Source organism: Emydura macquarii, unplaced genomic scaffold (assembly GCF_026122565.2).
Source record: "Emydura macquarii macquarii isolate MOO-44397 ecotype Brisbane River unplaced genomic scaffold, CSIRO-AGI_Emac_v2 contig_1146, whole genome shotgun sequence".
Taxonomy (NCBI): Eukaryota; Metazoa; Chordata; order Testudines; family Chelidae; genus Emydura; species Emydura macquarii.
The window spans coordinates 4768119-4788325 of NW_027131283.1; the positions used below are offsets into that span (position 1 = coordinate 4768119).

General features: G+C 42.3%; 1 protein-coding gene across 3 annotated transcripts in view; it reads right to left on the reverse strand.

Moving 5' to 3' along the window:
* ATG5 (autophagy related 5) overlaps nt 1-20207 on the reverse strand; it is a 121764-nt gene that overhangs the window by 19359 nt on the left and 82198 nt on the right. For all 3 annotated transcript variants that reach the window (XM_067546537.1, XM_067546538.1, XM_067546539.1), the window contains exon 7: nt 19409-19526. In XM_067546537.1, coding sequence (XP_067402638.1) covers nt 19409-19526 — 118 coding nt within the window. The remainder of the gene's footprint in view (nt 1-19408; nt 19527-20207) is intronic.

Consider the following 20207-nt stretch of genomic DNA (forward strand, 5'->3'; position numbering starts at 1 on the left):
AGGCCTAAGGGTAGGGCTGTAAACTGGTAGTGGGAGCTAACCACCGTGAAACGGAGAAAGCGCCTGTGGAAGACAGACACATGGAAGTATGCGTCCTTGAGGTTGAAGGCAGCATATCAGTCTCCTGGATCCAGGGAAGGGTTATGGAGGTTAGGGAGACCATGTGAAACCTGAGTCATCTGACATGTTTGTTTAGACGACGCAGGTCTAATATGGGTCTCAGACCCCCCTTCGTCTTGGGGATGAGGAAGTACCTCGAATAGAAGTCCTTCCCCCTTCTGCCTTGAGGGACCATTTCCACCACTCCTATGTTGATATGGGTGTCCACCTCCTGCAAGAGGAGTTGCTCATGAGAGGGGTCACTGAAGAGGGACAGAGGGGAAGGGTTGCTGGTGGGGGGTATATGTAAACTGTAGGGCATAGCCCCCTGAGACTATCCAAAGGACCCAATGGTCTGAAGTGATCTTTGCCCGTTTGGGATAGAAGGGCCTTAATCTGTTTAGGAAGGGGCGGGGCAGATCCAGGAGAGCAGTTGGGGCACCACCCTCGGGCGCACCATCAAAACTGTCTCCTCTGGTTGCCCGACCTCCTGGAGGGCCCGAGTATGAGCTTGGGGGCTGATTTCTCCTTCTAAACCCCCTCTTCCTATTCTTATAGAATTGAAGAGGCCTGGGCGGAGGCCTTGGCTGCTGCTGCGCCTGGGGCCATGACTTACGCCTCGAAAGCTGGGGTGTGTACAGGCCCAGGGAGCGAAGCGTGGCCCTGGAGTCCTTCAGACTGTGCAACTTCACATCAGTCTGGTCGGAGAATAGGGCCGACCCAACAAAAGGGAGGTCCTGAATAGACTGCTGCACCTCCTGGGACAGGCCCAAGGATTGCAGCCATGAGTACCTTCTCATACAGATGGTGGAGGCTATGGCCCTGCCTGCCGAGTCAGCAGTGTCACAGGACATCTGGAGCGCTGCCATGGCTACCGTGGTTCCTTCCTCCACGATGGTGCTAAAATCTGCAGCCTGGTCCTAGGGCAGGGCCTCAGTGAATTGCCTAAGGAAGTCCCACAGGCTGAAATTGTATCTACACAAGAGGGCCTGATGGTGGGGAATCCTGAACTGCAGGCTTGCCATGGAATAAACTTCTCTCCCAAACAAGTGCAGCTTTTTATTGTCTTTGTTCTTGGGAGTGGACCCTGGCTGACCTTGCCTGTCTCACTGGTTAGCTGCATCTACCACCACGGTTCCCGGGGCGGGGTGAGTGAACAAATACTCAAACTCTTCGGCTGGGACATAATTTTTTTTTCAGCCACCTTTGACATAGGGGAAACCGAGGAAGGGGTTTGCCACAGGTCCTTTACAATCTTAAGGACCGTTTCGTGGACTTGGAGGGCCACTCTCGCTGGAGCAGCCGCCGGCAGCACATTAAAGAGGCTATCTTTGGCCTCTTCTAACTCCTTCACCTCCAGCCCCAAGTTGGAGGCCACCCTCTTGATCAGCTCCTGGTGCACCATGAAATCCTCCAGTCCCAGGACATTGCCTCATCCGGTGAGGAGGAAGAGGACTGCTAAGGTGTGTCCTGCAGGTGCACCCCTCCTGGCGAAGGGTTGCACCCATTGAGGGTGTCTTCATGGGGTCTGACTCCTCATCCGAGGAGTGGTGACTATAGACCTTCTCCTGTGCCGGAGGCACAAACTTCAACCCCTGATGACATAATGGATTAGGGCCTCGGCCCCATCTGAATACCCCATGGGGCACAATAAGGCCATTGTTGCGGCCATTGACCTTGGGGCCAACCTGGGGCTGACTGCACCACAGGCTGTTACGCTTTGTGGGGGTGTCGGCTCTCCCGACGACTGTCCCCCCTGGGAGACCTCGAGTCACTGGACCAGCGGTGCCGTGTACGTCTTCGGTCTCGGGCACCCTTCCATGCTGGGGACGGCCCTCTCGACGCCTCCAACCTGGAGAATGATGAGGACTGCCTCCATCGCCACGAGTGGTGCCGATGAACGGAGGTGCGCTCCGAAGAGCTAGAGGTACCGGAGTGTCATCTCGGTACCGATGATTTCCGCAGCTGCTTGCCTTGCGGCCCTGCAGACACCTTCGGTGACTGAGGTCGGGCCCACTCCGAACTCCTCGGTGCCAAGCTAGACTCCGGCAATCGGGTTTCACGTTGTGGACTGCGCGGTGCCAGGTCCTCTGATGGTGACCGGGTTCTGTGCCGTCTAGGTATGGGCGAACTCCTCGGTGCTGGGGATCTGGAACGGGAGCCGTCCAAGTGCTGCCTGGTAGATATCAACGAGTGCCGCCTCCTGGCATGGGCTGCCTCTGGTGCTGAGGACTGATGTCGGCGTCGAGAAGGAGACTCCACATCCTGTGCCGGAGCAGGTCGGCTCTACAACGACCTGAAGCGACTGCTGGGGGAGCGGCTCTGCTCTACTCTTGGAGATCTTCCTCCCTGTACCGGGGATCTCCACCGCCATTCAGGGGGACCCAATGCAGGTTTCCCCCCATGACACTGGCCCTTTCTCCTTCACCTGGGGGGGTGGGGGCAGAGGTGGTATAGGCAAGGCCAACAAGGCTCTTGCCACCTGAAAAGCCTCCGGTGTCGACGGTGTCAGCAGGGGCACTCCCACTCCCAGGAGTTGGGGGAGACTCCCTGACTGGAGATGCAGGCACCGGAGAAGAGTCGACGGGCTGGGTCCAGTGCATCTCCATACTCGACCCTGCCCATACCGACGGTGTAGGGGAGTGTCTGCACTCCACACACTGCTTCTTCCTCTTCGCTGCTGGCGATGATGTGCGGTGCCGAGTCAAGGCCGGTGCCAGCGGTGTGCTCTGTACTGAGGTCATGCTCGGTGCCAAGGTGGAGCGGGCCAGCTCGGACGTCGGGCAGAGCACTGCCTCTATCAACAGGGCTTTCAACTAGATTTCTCGGTTCTTTTGAGTCCTCGGTTTAAAAGCCCTGCAGATCTTGCACTTCCCTTTTCTGTGTGCTTCCCCCAAGCACTTAAGGCAGCGGTCGTGGGGGTCGCTGAGCGGGAAGGCCTTCCCGCAGGAGGCATATGGCTTGAATCCCGGCGACCGGGGCATAGTCCGGCCACTCAAAGTCCCCGCAGGGACTTGCCTTATCTCTAACTACTCTTAACAACACTTAACAACTACTTAACTAACTAAAACTAACTTAGAATAAGAAACAAGTTCAAACCAGAGAAATAATACTTGCTGAGAGCAAGGCTAGTTCCAGCAACCGTCACGGGCTGAAAGAAGGAACTGAGGGGGCGTAGGGTCGGCAGTGCCTCATATGCTGCGGCACGTGAGTGGGGCTCCAGGGGCCGCCGGAGCTGGCCCTACGAGATCTGCTAAGGGGAAAAATGTTCCGGGTAACCGTGCACGGAGGCGTGCACACACCTAAAGTGGAATGGACATGAGCAAGCACTCGAAGAACAACAGTGCTCTTGCTGACCATAGCAAAACTGCTGAGTGGAAGAGGAAAGGCCAGGAGGGACACTGGGGTTCACAGGAGGGAGGAATGCTTGCCATCCTCACAAGCCTTAGCCTCACCAGTAACTCACCATTCACTAAATTTTAATAAGTCTTTGTAGTCTCATTAGAAGCCTAATATGCCGGCTTTGGCAAAATTGACCTACGGCCCCTGATGAGTCTTATTTGTGGCTCAGAAGCCTATTAAGCCTATTAAGGCTGTGGAGGAGCCCCAAAGAATCTACTAAAGTTCAAAGCAGGGTGTGTTGAAAACCTCAATAGGGTCCCTAAGTCTCCGAGGGGGGCCTTATGAATCTTTTAAGCTGACAGTGAGCTCCCATGATATTTATAAGTCTCACAGTGAGACTCAGTCATGATAAGCCTCCCACTGCTTGTAGGGGGATGTAGTATGGAAAGGACCTTAACCATCCCCATAAGGCTCATAAAACAAGTAGGATAAAGGCCTCTTGATGATCCACCTCAGGCTTGTGAGTTGCCATTCTCCCAGAGCTCACTGAAGACACCCCCAACAAGCCTCCAAAAGTGTGTAAAAATTGGTAGGCTCCTGCCAAGTCTCAGAAGGTTTGGCAGGCAGTCAATGCCCTTATCCCTGTTTTACTGAAGGTCCCAATGAAACCTGCTCCCCCGGTTAAAGAGGTTGTTTTAGCAAGGCAATTCAGAAAGTCGGGAAGGAAGAGGGAATGTGCCTTGTTTAAAAACCTCCTTTTGAAAGTCCTATGATGGAAACTCCAACTGAAGATAGATTTAGAAAGCTTGTAGACACATCTCAATAGTTAGAGTGTACATTATCTTTCAATAACATTAGTTTTAAAGAAGCAAATGTATATATTATGGATTATGTATAAATTATAAATGTATAAATTATAGAAACCCAGGAAATTAGTGTGAAAATTAGAAATAATGAAATCCTCTGAAAGTATGGACATTCACAATTAAAATAGACACACTACCCTAACTTCGCCCCCATAGAAATGACAGATTACCATTTTCCTCTTTCTTGAATGTGAAATATTGGGCTCTACTATTCAGAGATTTAAGCCCTATGATTCCATGGGGTAAGTAGTTATCCAAGTGTCATAGTGTGTCTCGGTATACATACCTCATATATCAGGATCATGAAATCAGAACACTTATACAAAAAGAGCAAGAGTTCAAGTCACCACATTTCATTATTAGAGACACCTATAAAAAAGTCTAGAACCAATGCTGTGGCGTGCACATTTTAAAATATGCTACATCAGTGGTTCCCAATCTGTGGCCCAGGGGCCAAAAGTGGCCCACAGGGGCTTTCAAAGTGGCCTGCAGCTTCCCTCCTGGTGGCTGCAGAAGGGAGCTGCTGCCTAAGAACCCAGGCAGAGCGCGTTTCCACAGGGCTAAAAAACTGGTGCAGGCCCCTTGCTGCAGCCAAGGGGATAGGAAATCAGCACTCCCCTCCCCCTGGCTGTAGCAGGGAGCACAGCAAAGTGCTCCGTCTAGGTCCATAAGTATTGGAGCCAGAGGGAGGGGGAGATCAGTGCTCTTCTCCCCCACCTCCAGCAAAGAGCAAAGCACTCTGCTTGGGTCCCTAGGTGCTGGGGTCCCTGCTGGAGCCATAAGAAGGGGAGCACTGATCTTCCGTTCCCATGGCTGCAGAAGGGAGCTACTGCCTAGGCACCCAGGTGGAGTGCACAGGGCTACAGGACGCATGCAGTTTCCCTGCTGCAGCCAGGAAGACTGGAGATCAGTGAGGAGGCTGCAATTCCTTCCATCTGGCTGCAGTGGGTGTGGGGGGGGGGCCTGCTGGTGGCCCTTCGGGGTTGTAAAAATGATATCTGTGGCTCTCGAATCAAAAAGGTTGGGAACCAATGGGCTACATCTTTAGAAGGGAAAATAACTCTGCCCCTGTAGAGATGTAAAGGTAGTTCTCAAGAATGAGAGTTAAATGTTAGAAACACAACACACACAGAGAAGATTACACTTAGAAGTACGTCTATACTTTCAAATGTTTGGGTCTCTTCTAAGTTTACTCTCTTACCACTGAATATTCTGGGTTTCCATAATTTATTTTTGTTTTTTTAAACTTAATGGTACTATGGGTAATATGAAGATAACAGACACTCAAACCACTACCATGCAACTGAAAACACTGGGTAAAGTCCCATTTTCAAAAGTGATTGATTAGGCACTTGGGAGCCTAAGGAAGTTAAGTTTCACTGAAAGTCAATGGGAGCAAGGTCTAGCCTACACTTAAAATTTTACCATTCATCACACAGTTTTGAGTTGGAATTTCTTCTTGACAGGATATTTTACCGTTAAATATAAAACATTTAAGTATTTTCTGTTCGTTATGTTGCTTCACCAATTCTGCCATGACCACCCCTCGTCCCCCCCCCCCCCACACCCATTCAGTGCTAACAGTCAACCCACGACCTGACCTTATTAGGGTATGCCTATGTGATCGGCTGTGCCTTCAGCTCCCATGTCATATATGGGAAATGAAACTTAACTGACCATGGGAAACGAAACTTAATAGCAACCAGGAAATGAAACCTATTGCTAGTATCCCTCAGCCAATCTGGTGCTGACACGAAGCCCATAAAAGGGGTCTCATCCGAGTCCCTGGCTGAGAGCCTTCCCGAACTTCCAGCCTGATCACCTGGTCCGGACTCTCCTGCTCCCGTGTTCCCCCCCCCCGAGCGCAAATTGTTTGTTAGCCGGCCGAGTTTGTGTTTTTGCTGTGTCTCTTTCTAGTCTGGATGGTAAGGAGTTAATTATCAGCCCGTGTTCTTTAGCTAGCTGACTGTAACATTCCTTTGAATCAGTCTGTGACTCGCAGTTAACTGTCTGTTGTCTCTTTAAAATTAGTCTGTGCCTTGCAGTTAACTGTCTGTTTAGCATTCCATTGTATTAGCTTGTGTATTGTAGTTAATTGTTTGTTTAAATGTGTATAAATAGTTAAAATCCTATATTATTTCTGTTGTCTTATAATAAAATCCAGTTAATTACTAACCGACTCATTATTAACTCTTGGGGATCATTAACCTGTCAGAACACGTTACATTTCTAGACAATGACTAGTGTAAATGAAAGAACCAAAAAGAGAAGATTTCCTTTAAAATGAAAAAGCTCATCTTATTACCAGGAATTTTCCCTTATAACACTGGAAGTAGATTACTGGCTGTGCAAATGCCCGTATTTTTATTCTGGAAGTTGGTACAGCGCACTTGATTCATATAAATGTATAAGAATTACCGTACCATGACGAAGAGTGAGTAACTGCTAAGAAGTAATTTGCAGGAATCTTCTGACCCTTTCCTGTAATCTTGCTATCTTGTTAATAACAAGGCATTTGGAAGAATCATTGTATCATTTCTTATCAGCAGTAGCTTTCAGAAAAGACAAATAATCTCGATAATAGCTATGACAATACATGTTGGCAAGATTACCTTTGTGCTATACCTGGATATTTTTTGGTGGACCGGAAGGTAGATAGAATGTTTCAAACAGTAAGAAGTTACCAGGAAAGAGAAATTTGCGTTTTAAATACTTAACCTTTTGCCATTCATCCATGCATACTGACAGGATACGCAGAAAGAACATGCAGCTATACAACTATCAATTGAAAATAATAATCTGTTCTTAATTTAAATGTAATTTCAGTCTGTTCCTCTGCCAAATATTTTACTTCTTTTATTATACCAATGAAAGGATTTGTCTTTCCTGATGCTTTCTGTTTGAAACTCTAAAATGGAAGTTCTGATTAAGCCACAAACACAGCTCTAATTTATAGGCAGCTATAAAAACTAAAATATAGCTATTTTAAGGAGTGTCTTTCACACTGAAGAAAACTGTCAAATATCAGTCAAAATTGAAATCCATTTATCTTTCAAATATTTTCCATGCTTTTTCTTAGTATGTTTACTAATTATCAACCTGATCAACACATTCTCTCTACTTGATTCTGCAGAAATGCTGTAACTTCAAGTTTATAACTGCATTTATTTTCATTAAAATAAAACTGATACCACAAAGACATGAGTATGATTTTACTACAGACTCAATCTGAATGAGATGTTGCGTTGGAAAGATGATGTACTAACCAAAAATACCTATATCTTCAACAGCAATAAGGATACACACAGGCATTGCTATTCAAAGGGCCTCATTCTGCAAAACACTCCCGAGTGTATTGTGCCCCACCACGAGTAGCTCTACTAGTGGAGTGGGACAATGCATAGTAATATGTGCTAGACTATTCACAAAATCAGGTTCCAAGTTTATCCCAGAATAAAATGTTCCCTTTAAAATTTGACGTTTTTGTAAAACATACAGAAATCAAGATTTTTAAACCACCTTTATATAAATGATTGTTTCAAACATTTTATTGTATTCAGAATAGTGTAAATGAGGCCCAAAAATAGGATTTGTAATAATGACCCTTCCATATCACATTAGTCCTGCTGCTCTAATATTGAGACGTACTGCTAAGAGCTGTTTATGAATACAGATGTATAAGCATTAACTAAAAACGAAGGGCAAGATTCTGCCCTGACATATTCCTTATGCAAACCCATTAAAATACATGGATTTGCACAAAGCAGATACCAATTCAGAAAATGGTCCTACATACTTATACTTTGCTGTAGAGGCACATCAACATTTTCCCACATTTAACTGAGACTAAACTTGTTTAATTACAAAAATCCCAAATTTCAAAAATAACAAAAATACATGGCAATTTGCTCCAAGGATAACTATTGCCATTAATAGAAACCCTTGAATGAATAATAATTTTGCATGGAGTTTGGACACACAGTGGGCAACCATCTCATATATAATAAATCAAAAGAGGAAAATGCTAAATTATACTGTAAATTTAGTTTATTATACCATGATATACAGTTAGTACTTTTTTTTGCCTCAATTTAAAGATCATGTAAGTTAATAAATAGACAAGTCAATTTATATTTATAATAAAGATCTCTCCCAAATTGTTACCTTCTTAAGTGTTAGCCCACATCAAAGAGGTAACATTTCATCAAGTTACCAGAGTGTTTTGATAACAGAAAATAAGAAGATTCCCAAATTTACCAATATTGGATAATAGTGATCAATATTAATTTTTTTTAAATGTCAGTTGATAAGAAAGTACAAACACACAAATATCTAATTAGTCTTTTCTAGATATTATTTAATACTTTTATCTGATATTTTAACAAATTTAAGGTAACAACAAAGGTTTTTGTGTGTAGGCAGACTTTGTTAGGGCACTTTATTCTTCTGGCTGATAGGATCTGCATCCTTCATTTATCAGAGCTGAGAGATGAGATTTTGTGCATGGGCCTCGGTTTCAGAAGTAGTGAACACCTACTGGACATTCAGTGCATCTGAAAATTAAGGCTTTTTCTAGATTTTTCTTAAAGTAGTGGTGACAAAGAAAATGATTATATCTTTCATCCTGGGCTTGAAACCAGTTGGAAAGAAATTTAAATGCTTTCATCTTTGTAAACATTTAAATTCTTACACAAAAATATTTTCCATGACTGTGGCCTACTATCATTAAAGGAGTAAACAAAAACAAACTATACAACATCTTTGTATATGACCTGTTGTTCCTTGCTGAGAAAGTGGAATACAATGGTTTCACTTGAGTTGTGTTACCAATACCATCACTTAGTAGGAAAATAAATGTAACATGTAATTGTAGGAATCACTTTATATAATTTTTGCAGTGCTGCATGTAAGGAAAACAAGGGGGCAGAAACATTTCGTTTAATGCACCTTACTCTTAAGTATAGTTTTTATTTACATAGTGATTTGGTGTTATGAATAATACATCTAAAATTGCAGAAAATGAAAGTAAACATTGCAAGCATGTTCGTTTTCATTTTCTACAAAGAAGTAGCAAAAGGTAATAGAATTACTGAAGCTTTTGCCAAAAATAGTTGCGCAAATAAGATATTAGTTACATGGCAGCAAAACAAATCAATACTGTTATACCCCTGTGTCAAAAGTTAAGCCATTTATAGATTGTCAGAAAATGGGGAAACTGAATATTATTTGTCACCAGGTAGAATGAAACTATCATACAGGAAGCGTGCAATAAACTTCATCTCCTCTACCTCTCGTCCCATTTTTAATCCAACCATTTGTGTCTTATAAAATAGTTACTATTCTAACTCTCTTACAGTTGCTGAGGTAATGCAATTTTGGAGAATCAGGAAAGGAATATAGAAAGTATAATGTTGGTTTGGCCCAGACACCACAACAAAAAGACCCCATATACAGAAATTTGGCTGAAGTACAAACTGCAACTTTTTTTAGGTAAAACAGGGGAGGAACAGACAGGTGGCTCCTGTCCACACAAACTACCTAGAAACATAAGTGTAGTGCAGTTCCTAAACATTTCCACTGGTACTGCAATCAATCCTTAAGAGGTGACTACTCTTAGTCCGCTCCTGTGAAATTCACCAGGGATTCAAACCAAGGACCCTAGATCCTCCCTTATAGGTTTTTTTTTTTTTTTTGGGAGGTGGAGATGTGGGGGTGGGAGGGCAGGATGAAAGTTTAATCAAGGAATGACTTTATGTACCAGACAAAGCAGCTCTCTCCTCGCCAAGCAACATGCAGTAAAGGGTTAGAAAAAGGGATGCTATCCCAGCCAATGCCTGGGTCTGCAGCAGCAACTCTGGCCCCACTGCTACCTCGGTTAACCTGCACTACACTAAGGCTACTATACAGTCATTACACGTGACTATCAATACTACAATAGCATCTCATGTGCTTGGAAAAAGGTAAACACCCACACCTTTAGCTGCCATTTAAAGGACTTTAAAGAGCTCTGGGTTTTGGCCAGGGCAAACTGGGAAATCTAGCAGTGAGAAATGGAGGTAAGGGGCTGTATGTGTGTGTTTGGGGGGCAGAGGGGCACACAATGAAAGGAATTCCATGAGACAATGCAAACAGGCACAAATGGCATCTGGGCATTGTAAGTTGCCTCTCCTTCCACATCACAGGTTCCATCAAGCCAATGAGATTTCCGTGCAGGGCATTGAAAAAGCCTATTGGGCAGTAGGACTCAGAGCCTCCAAACTCTGCCTAAGTTCTGTTCAGTACAGACCTGTTACAGTACTTGTTTGTCACTTGACAAGAGAAACTAGGAGGCAAATGTCATCAAAATATAATTTTCTATTTGAATAATTTACTGTAAATCAGTGCTTAGAAAACTGAGGGAGAACAACAAAACATTTACAATGTAGTCTTTTATAAAACTTATTAATAAAAGCTGATAGTTAATTTAAAGCAGTTGACCGCTAATGAACACTAATTTTATGACATCACTCAGTACAGCATATAAAAAAACCTACTTAAAAGAAAAATTCTGACAGTCTTTTTTGATCTTCTTTTAATTTTTGAAAGCACTAATAACATTCCTGCAGAATGAGGTCAATTCACAGCTTTTCTGAATGAACAACAATGCTGTGAAAATTGGTATTGTTGGATAGCCTAACGTTTTCATCATCACGCCCAAATGTTTACCATTTGAGTCCTCAAAGCACAGCATGAGACAAAAATGAAAACAAGTTTTATAAAGACTTCAACAACACTAGTAAATTAAAAATGCATCCAGAACTGTTTAGTCATGCTAGCTGTGGAGGAAAAGTCTCTTTCATGATATTCAGGTTTTTTAATGGGAAAAATAAAAGTCTCAAGACACTACAAAGAGAGAGTTTTTCCTTAAAGATAAAATTCTGTATTTTACTTCATTTTAACCCCATTTCTACCTTCTTCATCAAAATGTACTATTGAGTACATTTGTGTATCTGACTGGATGCCCCTTACTGTAGTTAAAGCAAGAGCATGTTGTACAAACGTGTATCAACTAGCACTAAATGGGGATTGGACACTTCACCAGTGGGTTTGACAGATATTTGCTGACAGCAGAGGAATGGAGAGACTCAGGAATCCTGGATTCCATTCCAAGCTCTGGAGAGGAGCATTCTCTAGTGGGCACAGACTTCTACCCATTCTTCCCCAAGTGTGATCCATTCTGCCCCATCCCCTCCAACCTGTCCTTGCTCCAGTCCTAACTCTTCACCACTTTGGCTCCTTATCCCAGCCCAGTTCTCACCTAGGCAGTCTCAGCCTCTAATCCCTAGGTTTCTCATCCCAGTCCCAATCTCCTTGCCCAGTAAATCCTAATTTCACCCCCCTCTGCTCCTCACTCAATCTGTCTTTAACCCACACACTGGCCTCCAGTTGCCACAACCCCAACCCTCCGACTCCCAATACTAGTCTTTCTCGCTGAGTTCCCTCCCTCCTTCCACCCAGGCTTCCTGACCCAGTTTCTTTGCCCAGACAGTCCCAGTTCTCCCCCTGCACGCCAGCTCATCAGATCTATCTTTCCTATTGGTCCTGAAACCAAGTCTTTTTGCCCAGTCCATCCGAGTCTCCCCCAGCTCTTCATTTGATTTCCATCTCCCCCAGATCTACTAGTTCCCAGTTGCTCTCACTCACAGTCTCCCTGCCCAACCAGTCCCACTCTCTCCCGGCTCCTTGTCCCAATTAATTTCACCTGTCCCCCATGGGTCCCGCTCTCGTCCCATTAGCATTCAAATCAGGCAGCTTTCTTTTACACCTGCCAGAGTCCAGCAGGAGGGTTACTGAGAGCATAGGAGAAAATCCCCCTGGCTCTCAGTTCAAATGGCTGGATCTGACTGCAGCAGCCCACACCTGCAATTGCAGGAGAAGTCCTGCTCAGCCCCAGGCTGGAGTATACCCAGTGCAGATGGAATCTTTGGGGAATTCAGATACTAAAATCTAAGGCGTCTCTACTTGTGTAAACTGCATGTGTGGATTGTGGTTTTTCAAAGGCTTATAACTTGACCAAATTTGGACAGATTTTCATGGGGACAGCAAAAGCTACATCCCTGACACAAAAACCACCCTCTTACCAAATTTCAAGTCCCAGGCTCCAAAACATGGGAGTGTTAGATTTTTTCAAAGCAAAGACAGTTAGAATTTTTTAACATGGGAAAAACAATGTATTTTCCCCTAGCCTTGTTATCGAAAATGGCTGAGCTGTTTTGGCTGTAATTGAAAACAAACAAAACAAACAAACAAACAAAAATCAGCTTGAGGCACCAAGCACGGAAAATTTTAGCCCAAACAATTAAAGTTTGGCAAAGTTATCAGAAACTTAAATTGTGGTCTTATAAGGGGAAACGACATGCAACCTTAACAACAGCTAGTGCTACTAGTGCCATCTATAATTAAAATAAATACATATATACAGAGGCACATACATACATTAGAAAAAAAAGAGAGCTCACCAACCTTGCCTGCCATGAGATGACTGTCCATAAAATATAAAAAAGATCACCATGGCCTCCTCACTCTCTATACATTGTATATTCACGTCTATATTGCTGTACTCTATCACTGAGACACTTTCCGAATGATTGCATTCCAAGTACCTTCCTTCGACTCGATCTGTGTTTGATTGGTTTTTTTCAAGTTGAATGGTGCTGTCATTTCTTGTCCATATTCACTGTAGGTTTCTACCCTCAGTCTCAACAGCATTTGCAGAATATTTCAATTTGGCATTTTAAACATGATAAACAGGTTGTTACACCTCCCTGCACCAGCGACAGTGCAAATGCACATGCACGCAACCTTTGCCCAGTTGATTCGAGACATTAACTAAAGTAATTCTCCAAAATTTAGTGCTGCCCAAGGAAAAAGAAGCTCACTGTCAGCAAAGCTCAAAATGTTTTTCTCCTTTTATTATTTTTAGAGATGATTGTTTTCCATTATAAGTATGGTCTGCACTTCCAAGAAACAGGCTACTTCTGGTGAAATAAGCCATTCAGTATTCATGCTGTAAGGTGGAAAGTGCTGGGGTCTCAATCATGTTCTTGACTCTGAATTATTAAGTCAGGAAGCAGTGGTAAGGTTACTAGAGGCTGAACCAATAATGTTTGGAGATCTGAGTAACAAACGTTGCCTCAGCTAGGCTGGGACTATCGTAATTAATTTGGCTGCTGCTTGTTTGAATTTCCTGAGTGTTCTTGATATTAATGGAGTTAAGGAATATGCATACAATATATCTGAGGACTATGTGGCTAGAGATACCATCCTGAACTTAATCTTTCTGATGTAGATGGTTCAACTATCCAAGCTCCACCATAGGCTGAAGTCCTCCCTTCTTTTTAGGAATGAAGAAGTACCTTAAATAAAGCCCCTTTCCTTTGAGTTGAGGAGGGACCTCCTTCTATTGCTCCAAGAGCTTGAAGTGACAGGAATTCTTGATCTAGGATGCCCTTGACAGAGGTCACTCTGACTAGTGACAAACAAACAAGAGCATAACCCACCTCTACTATCTCAAATACCCACTGATCAGTGGTGACAGAACTCCAGAAATAGAGGAAATGGGATAGGTGATTTCTAAAGGAAAGGGTTGGGATAAATAGCTCTGTAAAAATTGGTAATCTGCTTCTGGGTGAGAAGTCAACTCTGCTGCCTTGAAGATATATGGGGGTGGTGAGATGATGTTGCAGCAGACAAGCAGTATTTCCTCCTATGAAATTTCTGCTGTTTCCTCAGTGGATATGGTTGTAGCAATGATAAACAGAATACATCTGGTAAGGCTGTGGCTCATATTATTTCCAACTGGGCGCCAAGGTATACATGCCCAAAGAGCTGGGGGTTGTTCCTGAAACTTTATGTGAAAACAATGCCTATCTTTGTCTTTTCACTAAATAAATTATACACCTCAAAAGGAAAGTCCACAGTGGTCATTTGCACTTCCTCAAGTATTCCAGAGAAGGGGAGCCAGGACTACCTGCACATTGCTATACATGTAGCCAGAGACCTAAAGGCTTTTTGTATGCTGCATCATGGGCCACCTGCAGTGATGTTCTTGCTACTGATTGACCCTTGGTGATAATGGATCTGAACTCTTCCCTCAAATCCTGTGTAATTTCTCAGCATATTCTGACAGAGTCCTAATTAACAGTCATATTTTGTCAGTACAGCTTGATAATTTGATATCCTCATTTTCTGGTTGGAGGTAGAATAGATTTTTTTCTTGCCAAAGAGTTCTAACTTCTTTGCGCTTTATCTGTTGGTGTTGGCCTCTGCTACCATTGGTGAGTTCTTTCAGTGGCTGCTGCGACCAGCAGAGAACGTGGGTGTAAAATTATTTAACCTACTTGATAGAACCTGATAGTGGTGATCCACTCTTTTTGTTGTGGGGGCCAACGAAGCAGGACTTTGCCACCCTAAAATAGTTTGGTTTAATAAGCCTTCGTTTATGGGAAGAGCTAGATGACCAGAACAAAAGTGTGGAGAATATCCAGGAGCTTATGAGGTCTGTCCTAGATTACCTCAACTGGTATCTTCAGATTAAACAGGTATCTTCAGATCCTCATTAGGGCCTGGAAAGCTCTTTAGTCGTCCAGAGTAAGCACAGAAAACTCTGAAGCAACTGCCTCATCAGGAAAAGAGAAATATATGAGCAAGGATAGGGTGTTCTGCTATCAATGCTCCTCATCTGACAGTGAGATGTATATCTCAGGTTGCACCTGCAATGGCAGAAGTACATCCTTCTTGCCAGGTGGTTCAGGAAACTAATCTGGGCCTCAACTGGGCCGCTGATATTATTCCCCTAGGGTGGGGAATTCCTCAAAAGGCCCAAGTAGTGCCATAAGTATCGGAATACATACCAAGGGCCTGTCTCTGTAAGAGCTCTTATGTCTATGATAAAGACAGTGTAGGAGGGCCTGAGTATCTTGATCCAAAAGATCTATCCTCCTGTCCTTATGAGAATGAATATTCCTCATGCAAAGGTGGAGTTTTTCCAGTTAGAATGCTTGGTGTCTGGACTGAATGAGTACTTCCTGGTGCCAAAGATGAAGTGGGTACTGGACTGGTACCAAAAGTGGTACTGAAGGAAGTACCCTTGTGGTTGCTAGCAAAGGAAAATCTGGTACAAAGGATACAGAAAAATCCTTAGTTGCATGTCAAGTCCTTAGTGCCAAGTGAGTTATAGTCCATGCAAGTACAAAGGTTAATGATATCAGTGGAGTCGGCACTGGATCACATGATCTCATGGGAATTGGTACCAGGGCCATTGACATCGTGGCTTATGGCACCATTGTCCTCGGCATGGGAATAGTTGGCACCAAGGTCTTTGGTGCTATGGTGATCTGCACTGGCCTCATCAGTACTGTGGTGTTTAGAATAACAGAGGCAGCATCAAAGGATCTCCGAGATAACTCTATCTGCTACTGAAGCAGTCAGTAGTTCACAGTCTGGCTGGGCTTCCAGAGAACTCGAGCTACCCTTTAGGATCAGTCACTTTAGATGACTTATGGGCTTTATATGATGGGCTCGGAAAAGGAGATTTGTGTCTCTTTTCTCTGTACATTTCAAGATCCTTTCTTCCTCTGTCATCAGATGATTTTCCTACAGTAGACTATCTGTTTTTAACATTCACAACAGTCTCTGAAAGAGAAGCAGGAACACTTTTTGATATGATGTGATCTGATATTTCCCCCTCAAGTTAAACTCCACGTCAGAAGCTCGGTGATGGACATCACTAAAAGAAACATTTTTAGCTGAGATTCTGTCACTATGAGGCACTTTTTCCAAAAACGATTAGTAGATGGCACATCTGTCTGTGATGTACCCCTTACCCAGACAAATAAGCATCTTGTGTATTACTGTTTCACATGATGGACAGTTCTTAAACCCTGGGGATTTATGCTCAGTCATGATGACTATTAGTAGTACTGAGTACCTTCCCAAATGACAAAGAAAGGTATTCTAACAAAAGAACGGAAACACTATAAGAGTATCTAACACTAATCTAAGATTAACTACTAATTATATAACTATTTACAGAGAATTTAGATGAAAAGATTGAACAGAATGCAAAGAGGTAATGCTTTAAGCTCTGACTCATAATTGTGTAGTTTTTAATGAAAAGTATATCATATAAGATGTTTTTGAAATGCTCATGACATACTGAGCATTACTGTAATAGTAATATGTTGGTTGCAATGTCATGTGTATGGTTATGCGGCTCCATTATATAATATTCCCAAAGATGTGTCCTCACGGCTTGAAACAGATCCGGGCAAAACTCTCCAAGAGCAGAGGGGCAGTTCGCACCCCATTAAGGTGTGTATAGAACAAACCCAGCTTAGCATTCCAGGAACAAAGGACTGGCCTAGGCATCAACAAAGGAATCACGATAAGGTAATGCTCACTGACGCAGGACATGGATGAAGCCATACAAGGACACTGTTTGTCGCCTGACACTGAAGAGGAGGGGAAACACCCCAGAGGGGAGAAAGAACATTTTAAAAAAGGGACACATTGGCCATGCTCTCTCTTTTCCACCTCCATCTACAACCACCACCAACCAACTGAAGAGCTGACCAAAGGAGAAAGCCTGAGTGAAGGGGAATCAGCCAGCTTGTAGTGAGAATCATCTAAGTTTGTAAGGTTGCTGAAAGTGTTAAGCTTAGTTTAGAATGCATTTTATTTGTTTTTTTCTTGATCAAATCTGACTTGCTACCTTTTGACTTATAATCACTTAAAATCCTTCTGTAGTTAATACATTTATTTGTTTGCTTTTTTCTAAAGCAGCACATCTGCTTGAAGTGCGTTAGACTACACAGGGAGTAACCAGGCTGGTGCATATCAATTTCTTTGTTAAACTGACAAACTACTATGAACTTACATTGTTCAGTGGCAGCACTAAACGTTGTAAGAAGGAGGTTCCTAGGGTTGCATCTGGGACTGGGGATATTGCCTGGGGGTCATTCTGTTGTATAATCTAAAGAGTGGCTGGCTAGAAGCACCCACTCACATAGTTGGGAGCAACTTGCTTGCTGGAGGCTGTGCATGAACAGCCCAGGAGTGGGAGTTCTGGAGCCCATCTTACTCTGCTGTGAGGAGTGGGAGACTGGGGGGGAGACAGCGATTCACCAGTCCAGATTGAACTAGGGGAACATCACAACACCTTTCAGGAGTCTGATTTGTCTTGTGTACCCCCAAGTTTCACCTCATTTAAAAAATACTTGTTTACAAAATCAGACAAAGATATAGGACCACCCATACTAAGATGAACTCTTAGAACCTTTTTATGTTAACTAAATAACATGATCTGATAAACATTTTTATATTAATGTGTACACACACACACACACATACACACTCTCTCCTCATGTTTTTCTAGAAGAGATGGGGAGTGAGTCACAGACTGGGGATAACGGAGGACAGGAAAGGAAGTGAGGGCATTGTGAAAAGGAACAAGAAAAGTGTTCACTATTGTCAGTTAGCTTCCTGTCAAAAGATTGCTGCTCTACTCTGGTAAATCCCATGCAAGCCCTTCTCTGGAATATCAAAAATATGCTTCTCAAAATATCATTGTTACTTAAGGAGAGGCTAGGTGTTTAAAGATACTAGTGAGACAGTGGCTAATATAAGAGAAACATGAAATTCAGTAGAAATAGCGAAGGCTGTGGTTTCCCAAAGAATAATATTTTATGTTCATCCAATGTAATATGTACAACAAATAACAGTTTCAATAAACTGTAATCTTTCTGGATTAAATTCTAAAGCAGAGAATTTTATCTGCCCATGTAATCATTTATCAATACAATTTGTGAATAGGATAATACACCAATGGATTGTTACTTTGTCATACGAGTGTGTTGTTAGAAAATATATGGAATCTATTAGATAATTTTAAAAAGTCAGATAGTGATTATAGGTTGATTCCTATATGAAGTTAATCTAGCAGAATTGAAGAATAGCACATTTTTTCTTTTAAATTTGTACTTTTTTACAGTTCATTAATTTTATCCTTGCCCCTAACCTAGGCCACGACAAGTTCTGTAAGAAAATCAATGTTTCTGAAAGAAGCTTCAACTTCAAGATTTACAGAAATTTGACATATAAAGTTTAGGTAATATAAAGTTACAGATAATTTGGATATCTTGGCATTAGATTAAGAGAACTCGTCTTCTGAATGTTATAAATTAAAAATACAGAAAGCAAAATCTACAAAAGTAAATTAAGTAAAGGATAATGTTCATGGTGGAAGAATGCATGCTGGTTTTCTGAATAATAAATACCAAAGAAAGCTGTGGCAGGCATTTGATCACCCAGAACACCTATAGAGCTAAGATTCTCTCCTTAATCCTCCTTTTAACATTTGTGAATGGATACTCACGGATTAAATCAAGTTAAGGAAAAAGCTTTCAATGTAATATATATGCTATTACATATAAAAAACAGTCCAAACTAAATTAATACTGCAAATCAAGCACTCAAAACTCATGAAATACCAAATTTAGGTTCCCTATGCAAACCTAACTCTGCTTTGTGTGCCCATCATTGAATGAGGCCATGGCCCTGTAGGAAATAGTGTTTTTAATTACATGATCATATTTATTCACATACTTATGGGCACAAGAAAGCAGAATTAAGGTTGCACATGCAACCATAAATTTGGCATTTCCTAACTCTCAAGTACTTGATTTTGCACCCCAAATAACATTATCTTGACTGAGTATTTTAAATGTATTTTTTCTTTTTTAAGGAAGATGGAAAAAAATAAACTTTTTGAAAGTGCCCAAATAACTAATACAATTTAGGCTGCTAAATCACTTTTGAAAATGGGACAAACTCGTAAGTCACTTGGGAACGTCTGAAAATGTTAATCCAAAACAAGTTGTATTATGTGCTTTAGCTCTTAACAACACTCCTCCCTGCCTCTGCTGCCATAATGCATCCTCAGCAACGTATGAACTCTGAATCTTTAACCTCACAGCTCACACTTCTATCACTTCAGGTACGGGACTAAAAAATCCACATAAATAAGGAACAGTAAGAAGTACTGCTAACTGCTTATAAAGTACCTTCAGGAGTAATTGCAGCAGGGCAAACTTCTTTTAGGAGATCTCCCAGTGTATTTAACGTTCCATTTGCAGCAACTGGACGAAATAACTTCTGTATAAAAGGTCGTTCAGTTGTTACCTGTTTTTAATATAAAAAAAGAATAAAACAGCAGTAATTTAAGATCTAAGAAAATAAATAAATCATATCTCTTCTGGGGGGCTGTTTGGCATTTTAATGCCTTACGCTCATTTTTGCCTGTTTTCTTTCTATCAGACACAGAGTGCTACAACCTAGTATGACATAGCTTTTAACAGTTTAATATATGTTGACACACTTATCTTCCTTCATAGGGGAATGTGAAGACTGTTTGTAAAAATGCTTTAAAGATTTAAAAGTGCTATTTTAAATTTTTTCAAGTTTCCAGTCTTACTGAAAATTCAGCAAATAGGCCCTGATACAGCAAAGTACTTAAACACCTGTTTAGCTTTAAGCACATGCTCAAGCCCTGTTTAATAAAAAATAGTAATAAATAATAACTAGCTCGCTCTTATATAGCACTTTTCATCAGAAGACATCTAAGCACTTTACAAAGGGAGGTAAAAATCATAGCCACATTTTACAGATGGGGAAACTGAGGCACCCAGTGGCAAAATGAATTGTCCTATGTCACTCAGCAGGTGACTTTAATAGGGCTCAATAACATGCAAGTGCTTTGCTGAATCAAAACAATAGTGACTTATTTATATCCAATGATGTCCAAATACTCAATTTTCCCATTTTTTAGACGTGTGCTCCATGCTTTAAAAGGGCAAAAAGAAA